Source organism: Brachyistius frenatus, unplaced genomic scaffold (genome assembly GCF_029030835.1).
Source record: "Brachyistius frenatus isolate BFR_SWC_R1_liver_20210118 unplaced genomic scaffold, ASM2903083v1 Contig_158, whole genome shotgun sequence".
Lineage (NCBI taxonomy): Eukaryota > Metazoa > Chordata > Actinopteri > Embiotocidae > Brachyistius > Brachyistius frenatus.
The window spans coordinates 334,597-353,158 of NW_027210757.1; the positions used below are offsets into that span (position 1 = coordinate 334,597).

The following is an 18,562-nucleotide window of genomic DNA, read 5'->3' on the forward strand; positions in this document are numbered from 1 at the left end:
TGCCAAAGCCAAGTATTTGTCTTTTGGGATCCACCACCCCCCCCCACACACACACACACACACACACACCCGCTTCACCTTCTCATCCCCCCTTCCCCCCATCACCACCACCACCTCCCCCGGATCCTTGAGAACAGGAAGTGTATCTTGTTAAGTGATGGATGGGCCCCTTGCTCTCGCTGGGAGGAAAGAGAAAAAAAAAAAGAAAAGAAAAGCCTTTCTTTCCCTCCAGGGCAGTCAGATGAGTTTAGCAGTCTCAAAGCTGAGGGTCGGCTCGGCTTTTTATTTTTTTATTTTTTTTTGTGGGGGCCGAGCGCCTGGAAGCCACAGGCACTTCTCCATTATGTTGTGTGGAGTGAATTAACGGCTGATGAAGTAGCTAGAAAAATGAAATCCGAAATTAAAAATGTAAATCCCAAGCAGCGTTTCCCCGGAATAAGTGTGTGCTCACACACGTGCTCGCGTACGTGCTCGTCTGTGTGTGTGTGTGTGTGTGTGTGTGTGTGTGTGTGTGTGTGTGTGTGTGTGTGTGTGTGTGTGTGTGTGTGTGTGTGTGTGTTCGTTCGTCAGCGTGCGCGGTAGCGACTGTGTGAGTTCTTTTGAGCCAGGGGTCAGCAGGTTTGTGTTGGCATGCGGCCGCCAGATACTTCCAGGGGAGAGCAACTCAGGAAGTGTCCCTGGCACGTCCTCTGCAATAATGCAGCGGCGCAACTGGCTCGACCTGCTGCGACAAACAACCGCAGACTGAAGTCCCCCCCCCCCGTCCCCTCCACCTCCCCTCAACCCCCCCCTCCCCCGGGACTACACCTCGTCTCACCTCCTTGCACGCAAATTTGCACCTACAATATCCATCATCCTGTGGGAAAGAAGCAGAACAACAAACTTACCACCACAGGTGTTGTTTTCGTGATGGCTTCGCCAGATGCATCTTATCAGGTCTTTGGAGCTCTCATAGCCCTCCGACACAGAGCTAACCCGTCCGTTCCCCAGCAGGTCTTCCGGGGCGGCTTTGAATAATGTTGACGTCGTTCCTCTCGATCCATTTTTACGACGACAGTTTGTCGCTCGGAGCCCGCCGACCTCTCCGCGAGCGAGTGGAAGAATCCAAGAGACCTGAAAAACAAGAACGTTTCCTCCTCATGGTCCATCGCTCCTTTGTTAGGCGCGGCTCTGTTGTGGTTACCTAAAGGCCTAGCTCCCGATGTTTGTCCCCAGTTTCCAGTTCCTCTCGTGTCCCACGCACGCACTGCACAGGAAAAGCAGAAGATAAAAGGCAGTTCCCAGTAAACTGCCGTTTTACAACACTTTTCAAGCAGGTGGTGAAAAGAGCAGTTGGTGTTTTTTGTCGCCGTACCTCCAGTATAGACATGCGAGTATCAGTTTTTGTTTTGTTTTTAAGTTATGGTTGCAGTTCCCAAGTTTATTTTTGACCATATAGCTCGAGCCCTAGATTATATTTTTGTCTTGATATTCCAGCAGTTTTAATTAAAATTTTTTGAGAAATTCAAAATCCATTTTTCTAATTTTATTCTCGACTTTGGAAAGAACTTCAAGTTTTTTTTTCTCCACATTGTTCTGTTAATAATTTGTTAATGAAATGTCAGAAAACTGAAAAAAGTCCTCACGATTTTTTTGTTTGAAGTTGACGTCATTGAATTGCTTTTTTCTTTCCCACCCCCCCCCCCCCCCCCAAAAAAAAAAATATTTAGGTTACGACAGTGCAAGAATATGCCAACATACAAACCGACAAAGAAGCAAAAATACATATCCAGTTACAGGTCATTTCACCAAATTAAACGAACATCGGTACAACACAACGCATCCCCCGATGTGTGGAGTACAGTTCATCTTCGCCCCGCAACACTTTGAATGTTCATCGCTCTCCACGTCTATAAAAAAAAAAAAAAAAACGAGAGGAGGAGGAGGTTCGAGTAGCAGGAACGGAAGAGCGGCGCGTAAAGAAGAGTTAAAAGTGCTGCCGGTCCCTCCAACCTTCACTGATCGCTCCTGACGTGATCTCCCGCCTCGGCCCACCGTCTGCGTTCATCTCCCGCCCTTTCGTCTCCGTCCCGTTTTGCCCCCCCCCCCCCATCCCCACTGCGGCCCGTCTGGCTCCGAGCCAGGACCTCTACGCCGTCTCCGAGCAACCGAGGACTCCCCGAGAAGAGCAACAACCACGCCGAGAGCTGCGGTTGATGGTTTTTTTTTGTATTTTCTGACGGTCCCTCGTTAAAATGCTAATTCTCAGTGAGTGAAATGCATCCTGTTTATTTTTCCCAACAGCAACAACAACAACAAAAAACGCCCCCGGCTGTTCCTTTTGCTCGTCGAACGGTTTGGTCGTCCCGCGGCCCCCGGCCGAGGACGAGCACAGGGGAAATGGAGACGGGGACATATTTGTCCGTCCGTCAGCCTGTCTGCGTTTTAAGAGGCGCCTGCCACTTAATGACGTCTGACGAGCGAGACGGCGGCGGCGGCTTCGGGTGCTTGAGGATTGTTTTGGGGTCACGGAGATGCGATCTGTAGGAAGTGCAGGGTTCATCTGATAACGTCGACTCCACGCCGACTACAGCGGGAAACTCGGGCGTCCGGTTCAGGGTCGCGTCCAAAGAGGCGTACGATCAACGCAGCAGCGGGAGTGAACTTCATTTCCGAACAATTAAGCAGTGTGTAGGGGTCAAAGGTCAGAGCCACGGCGTCGCGACGGTATTTTCTTGACACCCACGTGACAAAAAAAAGAAGAGCTGGAGAAAGAGCGTACTGTAAGCTCACAATCAATTATTATTATTTTTTTCCAAATGCCACGGCTAAACAGATGCCGTTTGTTTTTCTTCTCCGTCCCACAGGCTCTGATGCGTCCAGGTCGACTTGACCGGATCGTCTACGTGCCTCTTCCAGATGCTCCGACCCGACTGGAAATATTTTCCCTGCAGTTCCGTAACATGCCCGTGGCTGAGAACGTGTCCCTGGACGACCTGGTGACTCGGACCGACAAGTATTCGGGAGCAGAGGTGAGCAGTTACACAAGTTGTGTTATTAGTCCCCCCCCCCCCACACACACACACACACACACTTATAATTCAATCGAAAAGAGGCCCCGAGGATTTTAACTACAACTTTGCATTCACAGGCCCACATCTCCCTTTTTCTTTTTCTTTTTTTTTGCGATGTGTGACTGCGGTCGGCGTTGCAGAGAGATCGTTGCCGTGCTTTTTCCATGATGCCTGTGTCGTGTCTGCGTTGTGTCACGGAGCGGCCTCGTGGTCGCACGGCGGACAGCGAGCGATCGTACAAACACTCCTTTGTGTTGACAGTATTTGCCTCCCCGCCTTCGTCTACCGCGTGATTCGCATTGTCTCGGCCAGAGAAACCGCTACTGTCCTCCGAAACTCTTAGATTCGCAAAGAATGCGTCAAATTTTGACCGAACTAATTAATTTACCTTCTGATGTTTTGTAGGTTTTTTATTTTTATTTTTTTATATATATACAAATGTTTTTAGACCTTTTTGTACTGCTTCTTTCTTCTTTTTTTTTTCTTTTGTCCTTGAACTTCAACTTTGACCCATAGTTCATTTACTGTTTGACAGGGGAAACAAAAACAAAAAAACACATTCCTGTGAGATGTACAGTATCTTGAATGTAAATACCGGCTGTATATTTAGACCTCAAGTCTTTACAGACACAATCGAAAATGTCACGCCGATGTTCTGACAGGCTCGGGGGAAAAAAAACAACCATCTTTTTTAGCCACTCGCACGCTAGCGTGCCTCGGCAGGCTGTGAAAACACAGATTTCATTGTTGTCACAGTCGCAGTTTTCTGTGTGACGTGTTTGTGAGCGCCGCTGTGTACAGAACGACTCTTGTGATGCACCGTTTCTTTCATTTGACTCGCTGAGATGGAGCCCGAGCTTCCAGTTGGTTTTGATCTCCTCTCCGAAAGAAATCCCCTCAAAAGGGGCCTGAAAACCTGCTTCTTCTTCTTCTTTTCTTTTTTTTTTTAACCTTGCACACTTTTATCCATCAAAGTTTGACACATATTTTCACAACGCACATTTCTCTTCATTATTTTCTCACAGGCTTAAAAGTAAAAGGTCTTTCGGAGGCCAATATTGGATATTGTGGGGGGGGTTTTTGACAGCACGAGAGGAACTCGGCCTGAATCCAATGTGCTTAAAGGAAATTAAGTTAAGAAGTAGATAATTAAAAGTAGCAAGGCATGTCATTTTTCACCCGGGGACACTTCACACTCACCGCGTTGTGTTAAAAAGGAGATATTTTGCTTCTACTGTGATTGAGACGACGCTCTGATGCTCAGTTTATTTTATGTTATGAAAACACATGAATAATTACTAGACACCACATGCGCCTCACGTCGTGCTCACATTATCGGATGTTAAACTTCCAAAAGAGGATTTAGACACTCCCTAAACGCACTTGCGCCTTGAGCTTTAGAACAGGCACTTAAATTTAAAAGTTATAAAACAAAAAAAAAGAGGCACAAAAAAACCCAAGAACAACCTGACCCAATTAGATTATCGCTTGCATTGCTTATAACAATAGTTGAGTTGTTGGCTTTATGCTCAAAACACTGAGCCGAATATTTTCATCTGCCATCAAATGTGGCTCATTTTCGATTTGGAAAATCATGATGTAAATCTTTCACTAAATTCTTGAATTTTTTTAATTGAATTGATCGGAAAAGTATCAAAGCCACTATACTTGTAAGCCGGAGCCCCTGATTAGCTTGGGTTTCCACGGAGACGCTACTGTCAATCAAGAAATTGAGCCCGACCATACCTGCTGTATATATCCTAAAGCAGATTAGGTCAAATTTTTTTTTTTTTTTTTTTTTTTTTTTAGGATTAAATTGATAATCGCATAATATCCAAGTTTGCTCTTGTCTTTAACGTCGATACACGCAAAACATGTGCTTCTCTCTCTCGAAAACTCAAAACCTGCTGATTAGCTGGAGGATCAAGTCTCTGACTCAGCGCGCGCGCACAAAATTCTAGCCCACAGCGGGCGTACACCTGGAGCAGGTATGCAGTCAGAAACCAATCCCCTCCCCCTCCCCCTCCCCCTCCCCCCTATCAGGTGTTGCGTCAGACATCGGGGTCTCCGGTGTAGCGTCTCATCTCTGGAATGGAGGTTTTGCAGTCACTTGCCGTCGACTTCTTCCAAACCCCGGCAAAACAAAAAAAATTCAAAGGTAGGTGGAGCTGATAAGAAGCTCGTAGGTTGGTGGGAGGGGGGGGGGCTCATGTATTATATTTTACATACCAACGCTATATAGATGTTTCTTTTTTCTCAAAAGGAACAGATTGCACACAAACACACACACACACACGCACAGACACACACACACAGACGCACACACACACACACACACACAAATCCTGGAGGATGCAGTTGTTATCAGCTCGGAGCTAGAAGCTTGTTAAAATCACCTGTCTTCTCTTCCTACCTGCCCGGAGTGACACCTGGTTTCCCAATCCTCACCTTCCCACCAAACCCCTCCAACCCCGCAACAACACACCTTTTAAACTCACACGCTCAGCTCACAATATTGCTCCTGGCTCTCCTTCTTCACCCCCCCCCCCCACTCCCCCCCAAACAGAAGCAACATTTGATACTGTAATCGCAGTGTTGTCACGAAGAAGAAGGGTTTAACTTAACTCCCTGAAGAAGGTGGGATGCTGCTCTGTTTCTCTTCTTTTTTCTTTTTTTTCTTTTTTTTTTGTCGATTTATGATCAAGCCCTGACAGGAAAAGAAAAAAACAAAAAAACTGGAGGATTTATTGCCGCCTGTCAGATGTGCCAAGTCAGTTCCATGGCCTTGTTTTGTAGCCCTATCAGATTGCAATACAGCGCTCTTTTAAATGTTCTGCTATCAGAAGATTACATTTCAAAAATGAAGGTTCTTGCTGTCGGGGCAGGAATGTTTTTAATTTGAAAAAATGTGAGCAAAACATTTGACCCCACAGGTGCTCAACAAAAGTCCTTCACTCATGTTTCACTCCTAATTCTTATGAAGGTCTAATAAAAACAAATGCATGCGCTGTTAGGTCTTGTTTCCTTGGAGGAATCTTCAGATGCGGATAGAAATGTTTTCCTCCGTACAGATGAAATGGAGTGATGACCGTCGACGGCACATAAAAGTGGACGTAGTTTACGGGTCTGAAAAATTCCGATGCGGAAGTGCCTTAAGCTGCAATACCACCGAGTGCCACTAGAAGTCGGCTCCATAGACTCCCATTCAACCGGTCTCTTCAAATAAAGTCATTAAAATTTCTCCACAAGTTATTTCCATGTTGCTTGCCAAAGTCGCTCCTTATTCGTTTTCTGAAAATAATCCCAATCAGACCGAGTCAAATCCACCCCCCCCCCCCCCTCCCTCCCTCCCTACAGCTTGTCCAAATATGGTCACTTCCTTCTTCAAACCGCTCCGAACTAGCAAGACGGCGCCGGCCAAAACACCGAACTCGAGGCTTCATAACGGCCGTTCACAAACCGACGGGCGACGTCACTGCTGGTTGCCGCTCGGTTGTGTCGGTCGCCGGAGGACGTCGCAGACCTCCATGAGGTGGAGTGCAAAAACAAAAACAAAACAAAAAACACCCCAGTAATGAGCGGCTGGCAGAAAAAGAAAAAGATTTCTTCCACATGGTGACAGTGAGGACCATAACTGGCAGATGCTGTTGAGATGCAGAGCACGTCGAGGCGGGCGACAGCTGACAGACTGCGCGGCCCCCTCCCTCTCGAGGTCTCACGGCGTCGTGGCGTCCATCTCCAAAAAAGAGAGGGCGGTTGTTCAAGCATTTAAAAAAAAAAAAAAAAAAAAAAAACGAGCTGCAGCCGTATCAGAATATCTTTGACCGGCGGCGACCTCCATAGTCTTTTCCCCTCCAACAGGGAGAGGCGGGGGGGGAGGGGGGTGCCAGGTGTCTGAGACGCTTGGCTGACATCCATTCAAAGTCAGTGCAGCAATTGTTTTCTTAACTCTTCTCTTTTTTCTTTTTTTTTCTCACATTGGCAAGAAGCGAGTCTGTTTCCGAAGCAGGACGTTCAAATCAGGCAGATCAACAGTCCGCCTTGACGTCAATGATACTCAATATTCCCCCCTTTTACCTCTGCAGCTCCCCGTCAACAAATCATCGCGTATTAAGTTGTAACTCGATGAAGCGGGAGCTCGCACGTGTGCGTCAATTAAAGTCGCTTCGGAAAGAACGATTATGTTTTGGGTTTTTTTCTTGAACCCCCCCCCCCCCCCCCGACCCCACCCCATTTAAAAATAGAAGCAGATTTAATGAGTTTTTGCGGAAGCTTGTTCGCAACAATTAAAAGCCATAAAAAGAGTTTGATCACAAATAGGGCCTTGTATAATGACACACACACACACACACACACACACACACACACACACACACACACACACACACACACACACACGCATGCAGAGTTAAAACCACCCTCACAGGAAGACAAATGGTTTCCTCTTAACACCTGTTGTGGTTGAGGCTGTTCCTCCTCTGGCTCTGCGCGTCGTCTTGTCTGATTTATGGCCCCGGTATTTGTTGTTGCAAAGATTTTTATCACCAAGGACACAGGCGCGAAGAAATGCATCAACAAAACAAACAAAAAGAACGTGTTGCCGTTTGAATAACAGCGACATTACACAATGCGCGGCGTTAAATCCGGGACTCTCGAAGAAAGAAAGAGAGGAAAAAAAAAAAAAAAAAGGAGAGAGCTCTGTAATCATCGGCAAATAAAACATGTCGGCTTTGGAAGAATGCGTGTCTGACGGGGTCTGAAGTTGGCAGCGAGTTTCCAAAATATGCTTCATCCTCTCGTCTTGTGTGTGTATTTGTGTGTGTGTGTGTGTGTGTGTGTGTGTGTGTTGTATTTTTCTATGCAGCTGACCACCGATCACGCCGCCGCTCAGAAACGGGACACAAAGTTGATCTGGAAAACTCGGCCGACGGCTCAACAAAAGGCTGCGAGGGGGGGGGGGGGTGGGGGGGGAAAGCTGTTCACACCTCTGGAGCTCCGTGTGACTGGGAAACGCCTCGCCTCACTTCCTCCCTACTGGCAAACCTTTTTTTTTTTTTTTTGCTCCTGCTAACATCGCCAGCGTGTTGTTTTTAGTCGACGCTGCAGGTTAAATAAAGGTTAGAAAAGAAAACATTTCTCTCACCGGTTCTGCCAGCAGGGCCGCCGCGGGCCCTCTAAAGGCACAGAGAGGGAGGGAAACGGCATCCAATCGGGCCCCCTAACTTTTTAACATTTTATATTTAAAGCCTTTTTCGCTGCGGTTTATGCGAGTACATGGCGACCACCGATTGAATTTTTTTTCCTCGGATATACGAGCCCTCGAGCGTACCCGTGCATGTTTCCTTTGGCCCGTGTGGGAAGACAGGACGTGGGTTGAGGAAAAAAAAAAAAAAAATTGAGCAAAAAAGCAAAGGCTGGGTAGGTTTTGGGGGGGGGGGGTGTAGAGAAGGACAGAGGTGTTGCAGACCAACCTGAAAGTAGCTTATAAAACTAGAAATAGGTACACTGGGACCGAGGGGGAAATACAGTGTAAAATCCTTGGAGTCTCTCTCTGAGGTCCACGTGTCTGGCAACCGGTCAGGACCAAGAAATAACCCGGTACTTAGCCCTCCGTAAAACGGGAACATGTTGTTTTCTTACACTGTCGGTTAGGTTTTGTTGCCGTCGGACCGAGCGTGACGTCACCCACTCTGGTTTGCAAAAATTACATTTTCAAGTGTCGAGTTTGACATGTCGGCCGTTGCCATCTTGTTGGGGTTTTTTTTGGAGCCAGAAGTGACCATATTTGGACGAGAGGGTGGAGACACAACGCCTGCCAACCTATACGGGCAACCTGACCGCACCTTAGTCATGTTATTCAAGTATTTCTTGAATGGGAGTCTATTGGAGTTTTTTTTTTTTTTTTTTTTGGGGAGTCTGCCCCCGGTGGCCTCCCCCCCAGTGGTACTGCACTCTTAAGGCACTTCCATTATCGGCTTCATTCCTCAGACCTGAAAACTACGTCTGTTTTTTAAATTTATTCACAGTCGAATGCTTCGGACACCGCCAGACTAGCCGTTTCTCTGTTTGTGCTAAGCTAAGTTAGCCGGCTGACAGCGGTATGAAAGCTAATGACTTCCACACGGGCGAACCTTCAGGGCGTACACGCAGGTATCTTTTTTTTTTTGTCTTGCGAAAGATGGAACAAATGGGGAAAAATATTAAATGCATTCACAGGAGCACATGACACAGGTGGACCCCTACCTTGACATTACCCCACACACACACACACACACACACACACACACACACACACACACACACACACACACACACACCTACCTTCACTCTCTATCTCAGAGCTGTCTCCAGGTCACTTCAGTGTGGGCGTGTTTGGTAAATATGTCATCTCTGCCTTTCAGAGTCCGAGGAGAATGTGGAGCTTTCATTCGTCTGATTAAGGGGCGAGGACAAATATGCCCTTAAAGACGAGGCCCAGCTATATACCCCCCCCCCCGCCCTACACACACACACACACACACACACACACACCTTAACACCGTGTAGCCCCAACACAGGTGCTATCCCACATGGGTCTTTCCAAAACATAGACTGGTTCACACTCAGGTGTCTTATTATAGAGCTTTATTTGGTAGATCGTGTTGGGAAATTTCCACTACTTCCATTATGAGTGAGCGTCATTCACCTTCAGGACAAACATTTCCTGGCGTGTTCAGGCAATATTTGTCTTTGTATATGTAGAATATATATATATATATATATATATATATATATATATATATATACGTAGCCCAGCAATGGACAGGTAAGGGTAACCTTAGAAAATCGCATTGTCTTTTCTCTTTTTTTTTTTTTTCGACTCTCAAAACACGACCGACAGCAGCGTCTCCTAAATTAGACTTAGGCACACAAAAAAAAAAACACACTTGTTTAAGGAAAGATAATAGATTTTAAATAGATCACTTAAATATTGTTGCGCGCTAAAAGTTACCTTTTTTTTTTTCAACTTTATGTAACCTCGGTTGTCACGGCGACTGCAAACGTCATCTGAACTGCGTCACTTCTCCCGGACGTTAGCTTGTCATTATTTATACGACCACTAGAGGTCACTTCACTTTAAAATGTGACTGCGAGTCGTAATTCGGTGCCCGCGTGAAAAACCCGTGGGGTCCGTTTTGTTTTTTGTTTTTTTTTTTTTTAACCAACTACTGGTTTCTAGTACGAGCAACCACGTGGTGGCAGCAGATCGTACCATAACAATATCTACGTAGCTAAAATACTGAGTCACCGTGAATAAAAAAATTTAAAAAAAACGTAAATTCGTAATTTAAATATGAAATCGACATTTCTCCCGAACCCCTCTTTCTAACTTTTCCATGACAACAGTTAATGACTTGCACCTGCTTGGGCGAGGTGCATAAACTGTAATATAAAGACGGAAGATGATAATAAAAAATTTTAAAAAGCCAGCTGTCATTCGAGAGATGCAGAATAGTTTCAAAACTTCATCTCCTGGGAGACAAAGATTGTGTTGCGAGCAAAAAAATGTAAACGTGCCACAAACTGTTGAGTAACAAATGAAGGAAAAAAAAAAAAAAAGAGAGATTCATCTTTCACCACCTAACCACACCCATAAATATTCCCTGTAAACTCATTTTAAACTAGAACGTACAGGATCTGGTGCAATGATTGCGCCTAACATTCAGATATCACACACTTCATATCTTGGGGCTTATTTAATAGTTAAAAAAAAAAAAAAAAAAAAAAAAAAAAAAAGCAGATAAACGGTCATGTAAACTTATTTTTGGCAAAGTATAGTATAGTAATACTCGCGGTAGTACTCGTGTGTCTAATATCGTCTCCCTTCAGCCGTAACGTATGGTGAGGAAAGCCCACATTTCATCATCCAACTTTTCTATGGAATCCAAATTCCTTTTTGCCGAGAGGGTGTGCACGTTCATCCACGCACACACACACTCTGCTATTTATGATCATGTGCCATGTTTCCGCCCCCCCCTACCACCACCACCACGTGACTCTCCCCCCTCCGTGCTTTAACCTCACCTCCCTCTCTTTAACCTCACTCTCTCTCTCTCTCTCTCTCGCCTTGTAATCTTAAATAGGTTTCACATGGAGTTGTGGTTAGGCCTTGTTTCTCTTGGCAGAGGCATGTCACTGCAGACACTTCCTCTTTGCCTTCTCGGAGGATGAAATGTTTTATTTCTGGTCGAGAGTTTTGGGCTCCCCCTCCCCCTCCCCCTCCCCCCAACGTCGCTTGATTTATGTGTTATTTAATTTCCTCTCTGAAAATTGGATGCAGCATGGCTCCTTTTTTTTTTTTTTTTTTTTTTTTTCCTCCCCAAGTGAAGAGGGTTGGTGGCGATGCAGTCGGGGTGGTTCGGAGGACTTTAAGGGAGGCAGTTATCCAGGAGTTTTTTTATTTTATTTGGGACTGTGTGTTAAACATCTGTATGTTCAGTTAAACCTCTGGAATACAAAGCAGTAGATTTGTTGTAATTTTGTTATTTGCTTTTCCGGAATAACAAGTTCAACCGTTGCCATTTTAGTTTCTTTTCCTTTTTCTGCACAGTCGAGCTAAAACCAAGTGAAATTTAATCTGCACATTTTTTGGTCACGTGAAGTCCATTTTCAAGCAGAAATGACCGAATGACTTCGTCCCCACTCCTCAAATGTGACGTTTCGCCCGATAAAAATTGAATAGATTTAAGTTTAGAAAAAAATGTGTTGGACAAAAGAAAAGCTTTTTGACATTTTGCACTATTTTCTGATGGGTTTTTTTGGTCAAGATTTGTTGCTAATTAAAAGATGGGATGATAAATTTAAAGATTTGTGACAAGTGTTTATGAAGCAAAGATATATATATATATTATATATATATATATGTGTGTTTTCTGTTTTGCATGCCAGCAGATACGTATACTGTATATACATGTGGTGGTTGGGTGTGTGAATACCTACATGCATTTTGTACCTGTACGTGTGTGTGTGTGTGTGTGTGTGTGTGTGTGTGTGTGTGTGTGTGTGTGTGTGTGTGTGTGTGCGTGTGCGTGCCTCAGCACTGTGGAGTATGTGTACAGGACTTTGTGGAGTGATGGAGGAGAGGGTTTTTGTGGGGGGTAGAGGGGAGGGGTCGCTCCTGTAAATGTGGCCGTTTGTGTGTTGAAGGGAAGGTGGGGATTTGGAGGGGGGGGTTGGGGGGGGCTGGATGTAACCCCGCTGCAGACACAGGGCCGGATTGATGGTAAACACACACTCCGGGTCCAGTGGATCTGCTGCCGGTCTCCCCGGCTAACAAGCCCTTCATTAAGGTCCGTCTGATACACTCACTGAGCGCCTTTGTCGAAGTAGGAAGCGAAAAAGTACACCAGACAGATTTGACCCGAGAACGTTGGTATGCTCTGCCAGCAGTCACAAGCTTCCCCCTCCCTCCCCCTCCCCCTCCCCACTCCACCTCCACCTCCACCTCCAGAAAGGGGGTTTATTTTCGTCGTGCTGAACAGGTTGTCTTCATGGCACGCGCGCCCCCCGTCTCACCTTCCTCCAGGGAAATATACTTGCAGGAGAAAAAAAAAATAAATGTGGATTAGCACAAGTTATTTTGCTGTGTGTACGTGAAGGATGCATGTAAAAAAAAAAAAAAAGTGTGGCAGTGTGCCTTTGGTGTTTTGTTTTTTTGCAGGGCATAAAATTTACTCTTCAGATACACAAAGACAATGTAACTCCGTTTATAGACGTGTTTTATTTTTTTACAGTTTGCACACAGTACGTATTACAACCTTCTTCTTCTTTTTCGGCCTCCTTTCTATACGCTGCACATTTTCAGCTCCGCTTCTTTCACGAGCGCAATTTCATTTAGAGATTATTTCTGGCGCCTTTTTTTTTTTATTATTCATGTACACGCCGTAACTTTTTATTCCACACATATATTTTTCCGGCTATTTTTCCAGTGCTAAAAAGTGTCGGGTGTGTTTATTTAACCCCCCCCCCACACACACACACACACACACACACACACACTTTTGCTATGTTCTCATTTATATTCGAACTGTTCTTCGCTGTATCTCGTTACCGTTTGCCGCTATAACGGGTTTTAATTTCCTCACCAGAGTCAATACATTTTTTATTTTTATTTTACAAGGACGAAGGGACCTCACATGCAGAACTGAATGTGCCATATAAATATATATATATTTATATATACTGTGCATCCAGTGTGGTATAGCTGCGTGCACTGAAGCAGCATGATATAGTTGTGGCTAGTAGTGGACCTGCAGTGCAGTGACCAGTAGAGCATGAAGGCTGCTGTTGTATCCGGGGTCTCATGTTGTGGCAGCCCGAAGGCGAGCCGCCGAGCCCTGGAAGTGCCCATCCTCATTCAGTAACCCCGTTACAAAGTCGTCCGCCTTCGTCCGTCACGACACATAAAAGCAAAAAAAAAAATCTGAGACAAACACGAGGCTCGGTGCCACGTCCTAATAAGGGCATCATATTTAAAGCTGTTTATAAGTTGTCGCAAAAAGCTTTGCTGATTATTGATGAATGCAAATCTGGAATAGGATCATTTTTCTGTATTTTATTATGAAAACATTTAATGAATGACTCTGACATCTGCAGCAGATGTTTATGATAAAACCCGACTCATCTCTTTTTATTAATTGTTTGCTAAAAGTAAATAATGTGAAACCGTCCGGTCTGTTGTTAATAATCAACTAATAAATGAGCTTCTCACATCACAGAGCTGCTGCAGTTATAAACACGATGTAAATCATTAGCAGAGGACATCGAGTTCAGCTGTCCTATAATTCAGTACTTCCATCGCGTCAAATGTCTCCAAAGTTAATCGTGATTATGGCTTTTCTTCTGTCTGAAAAAATAAATACCAGCAAGTAAGTTATTAATGCAGTTTTAAAGTCGTCGTTGCTGTTGTTGTTGTTGTTGTTGCAAAATATTCACAAGTGGAGGAAGTTGGTTGAAAGGGGGGTTTTGTCCCAGACTGGCAACCCAAAGCAATAACACTTGATTTATTGTCCACGAGTTTCCAGTTACAAACACTTACGTCCTATTAGGAAGAAGTTTAGTCTCTAATTATTTAGTAATAACAACAACTGAAACCATCCAGCAAAAAGTAAATACTTCCTGTCTGATATTAATTGCGCCAACTTAGATTAATATTCAGCAAAGCTGACTGTAACTGCTGCGGTTTCATATGAAGCAAATATATTTGTGTTTCCGCTCTCCGTACTGAAATATCGTAGAACATTTTGTTTAATAGTTTTGCTCGGTCGGTTTCAAAGTCGAGACCTGATCAGTTATTTGTCCCTGTTGGGGTTTTTGACTTTTCTGCGTCACTTCCAACTGTTCCAGTCTCTTTTTTTTTTTCTTCTTCTACTAAATCTATAATTGTCCGTTCTGCTCATGTCCGCCCCCTGAAGGTGAGGTTGGAAATAACACTCCAGCTCGTGTAAAACACGTATCGAACATTTTATTTAAAAGTTGCGCTCCGAATCAAACTTCCTTGATTCCTGTTTGTTTGTTTTTTTGTCTGTCTTCATTTTCGAAGAGGTAAACGTTGAGTCCGCTTAACGATCCAAAGGAAGAGTCACGTTTCTTTTCCCGTCTGTTTGAAACGACCGACGCACAGCGGAGGTAACGGCGACCGCCAGCCTCGGCGGAACGTGTCATTATGGTCGTCCGACCCTCTCGCCGCTCTCGCCGCCGCATTCGACTGCGTCGACAGTAATTCTGAAAAAGGTCACGATAAATTACATGTTTTTTGGTTTTTTGGTTTTTTTATTATTCTTTCCAGTAAAACTAATATATGTCCCTGCATACATTACAGTGTTTTTTAAATATGTGTGTTTTCACGTCCGTGCGTGTTCACCGTCGGTTTGGAGAGAAGCACGAGGGGGAAACTTGTCATTAGAGGAATATGTGGAAACAAGGATGTGGCGGGCCTTCGCCAATTAAGTATCTATCACTTTTCCAGCGACCCATTTAAAAGCTCTGCGGTCAAAGACGCACCGCGGCCGTTTTTATTAAGGTGGAACGACGGATTTCAGGACGCAGGACGTTTTCTGTTTGGGGTGGCAGTGAAGGGAATTAAAGCTTCAAGTGTAGATACGAGACAGTTCGGTGAGGATATCGCGTCAGTGTCACCGAGACGTGGAAAGTAAGCCGGCGTCTTCGGTTGAGGCGCCAAAAAAAAAAAAAACCCACGTGTTGGGTTGAGAATAAGATCGCCGATTTGGTTCAAATAAGTCATTTTTACGCTGCTTAACCGAAGTTACCGCTCGAGGCAGATGGCCGCCGACGTCTGAGCTCGGTTCTGTCGGAGGTTTCTCTCCCTGGTTGTTTTTTTTTTTTTTTTCTAAGTTGTAATTTGACGCGATATAAAACCGACTGAATAAAACGAAATACGTCCACAATTCATCAACGTTACTGTAAAGAAATCCACGTTTTCTTTTTGTTTTCTCACCGACTCGACCACCGATCGTACGGCTGAACGTCCTGATGTGTTTGTTCCGTCTCCGTCCTCCCTGTGAAGGATTTTTATTGTCACGTGACCTTCATCACATGATCTTCCTCTTCAACCAAGGTATTCTCAAGTTGGTTTTTTTAGTCTTTTTTTTAAGAAACGCACCGGACAACATGCTTCTCTGTTCGAGCATCGCATTTGTGACTCGTTTATCAAACGCATCAATCTAAAACCGGGGGGGGGAATATAAAATTCTTCCTGTACAGTTTTGTTTTTGCTTCGTCAGACTTTTTGGGTCATCTTGAGTCAGCAACTTTTTCACCCGTCTCCAAACTGAGAGACTCTTGATGATTACTTTTCCTTTTTTTTTTTCCTGCTTCTTCGTTTGCTTTTCGCCTTTTAACGACTGGCGACGCGCCACCGTCAGGAGGGGCCCGGGGGGGGGGGGGGGGGGGACTCGTGAGCTCGCCCGCATCACCGAGAGAGCGGCGGCCCGCTGCGAAGCTTCGGCTCCGGCCTCTCCGTAGATTTAAGTGATTGCTGACATAATTTATGAAGGGAATGAAAAATAAAGTATGCATTGCAATAACATCAAAAAAAAGAGAGAGATCTATAATTTATTTGACCTGCCACAAGTCAGCACTCTTTGCCGCCGACCCCCCCCCCGCCCCCACCAAACACACACACACACACACACATCTCATTTCTGTGCATTTGCAGTTTTCTCCTCCTCTTTTCCCCTCTGAGGAGCGCATGGGGCCCGTCTTTGGAGAAGGGGTGGAGGGTGGAGGGGGGTTTAGGGGTATCAAGGTGGTGCTGGAGGTGGAGGGGAGGGGGGGAGACGGCGCTTGTACTTCTGGCTCTGCTCTTGAAATGCCTTCACGTTTACAAACAAACTGGCTCTTTTCGCTCGCCCCCTGTTTGCCTTTGTGGCTTTTATACATTTTTTTTTTTTTTTTTCAAGGCCCTGTGCAGGCAAACACACGGCTGGGGGGGGGGGGACACACTGGCTTGTTGATTGCCTTCACAGAACAGCTCATAAACCCCCCCGGGGGCAAGTATGAATGTAAGGAGGCCTGTGTGTGTGTGTGTGTGTGTGTGTGTGTGTGTGTGTGTGTGTGTGTGTGTGTGTGTGTGTGTGTGTGTGTGTGTGTGTGTGTTTCAGAGAGAGCGCCAGACTTTTTTTGTTTTTGTTTTTGTTAATAAACCTGAGGGGGATGTCGTGGAAAGTAAACAAGCAAAATAATTATTAACACCGTCGAATCGTGAGATTTGAGGCGCAGGAAACGCGAAAAAAACACGTCCTGTGAAGCGAAGTCCCGGCGTAAAATATACGAAATCACGGTTTGATTGTTGCTGCAGTGTTTGTCTGTTCCTGTTTATGAATGTTGCTTGGAAACAACACTAAATCACATTGTTCAAACATGTGGCATGTCTCTCTCTCTCTCTCTCTCTCTCTCTTTCACGGCGTGCTCGCTACCCCCCCGCCCCCACCACCACCACCACCACCACCTCCTCCTCCATCCATTTGTAAACAGGCGACCCCGGCATGCATGGCCTCATTGTTTTGCATCATTATTACTGACAGGCCTAAATGACTTGAATGATGGGAAGCCCCTCGTACAAAATTAACCCGGCCCCGCGTGTTTACCCGGGCCTAAATCATGTTGCTCGTTTTGGCTTGAAACAGAAGGTGGGGGGGGGGGGGAGGGAGGAGAAGGGAAGGGGGGGGGGGGGCCTCACATCCTGACATCTGTGAAGCACCTGTCCCGAGCCGTGCACGCCGCCGGGGCCGGAGCACGTTTCGCAGCAGCTATCTCCTCTTTTTTCTTTTTTCTTTTTTCTAACTCTGCCAGCCTTGAAAAAAAAACGCCACGACCGTCCAAACAGCCTCGGCGGTTGTTTTTTTTTTCCGGTCTCTCAACTGCATTGTTTTGAGGAGGACGTCGCGTTCATGATGCTTTTATTCAATGCCGGGATTCGTAAAAAAAAAAAAAAAAAAAAAAATCGGAAGGGGGAAAAGAAAGTTCAGTACTTTCAGCCGTGAGCACGACGCACCGATCGATTCGGTTTTATTTATATGACGGCAAATCACAACAAGAACTCGACAGCATTGAACGGAGGAACTCAACAATTCGACAATTCCCTCGTAAGCGAGGAAGAAAAGGGAGAAAAACCTCCGACGGAGGGAAGGAGGAAAAAAAAAAAACTGGTGGGCGGAGCGTCTGCCTCGACCGGCTGGGGGGGGGGTCTGAGGGGAGAGCAGAGAGAGAAAAGAACAGCATAGAGATCCACCACATGAACTGCTGGTGAGGCCTTCCTGGAGGGGGGGGCGGGGGGGGGGGCTGTGTGGAGAGGCAGCAGACGAGAAGCAAAAAAAAAAAAACCTACGGGACGGAGAAAGTCGTGAAGTTACGAAGATGTAACGGTGACATGTGAGAGTGTCAGTCTGTTCCTGCTGTTATTGGACTCTGTAACATGGGGGGGGGGGGTATTCCCTACATGCGTGCCATTGAGTTCAGCTGTAGGGGAAGGGGGGGGGATTCGAACCAGCAGCTCTTCGGTCCACTGAACAATTTCCAGAAAGCCCCCCCACCCCACCCCACCCCTCGTCCCACTAACCTCCCGGCAGACGTTATCAGCGGTCGTCGCGGGCCGATCGTTTCCTGGCGAGCCGCTCGTCGATGGAGGGGGAGTTCGCGCGAGCAGAACAAAGCTGTGCTTCTGGAAAGGGAAAGAGAGAGAGAGAGAGAGGGAGGTGAGGGAGGGAGGGAGGGTGAGGGAAAAGGTGTCTGGCCTTCATCAGCCATCGCCACCAAGTGAGTCGGAAGTGAGTCACCCCTCCGGCGTGTGCAGAATCTCTCCCGAAAGGTCACCCGGCGCTGACTGCAGCGCTCCTCCACGTCAGGCGTTGCGTAATCCCCGTCAGCGGTTGCCGAGGCCGCGGCAGAGCGACCGTGTTTACATCGAAGACGAAGACGGTTGTTGTTTTGTTTTTTTGATGCAGGCGAGG

The 18,562-nt window shown here is 46.0% G+C and overlaps 1 protein-coding gene across 1 annotated transcript in view; it reads left to right on the forward strand.

Moving 5' to 3' along the window:
• afg2a (AFG2 AAA ATPase homolog A) overlaps positions 1-18,562 on the forward strand; it is a 99,584-nt gene that overhangs the window by 79,391 nt on the left and 1,631 nt on the right. Inside the window, exon 17 of the mRNA XM_069716501.1 lies at positions 2,847-3,011. Within this exon, the coding sequence (XP_069572602.1) occupies positions 2,847-3,011 (165 nt within the window). The remainder of the gene's footprint in view (positions 1-2,846; positions 3,012-18,562) is intronic.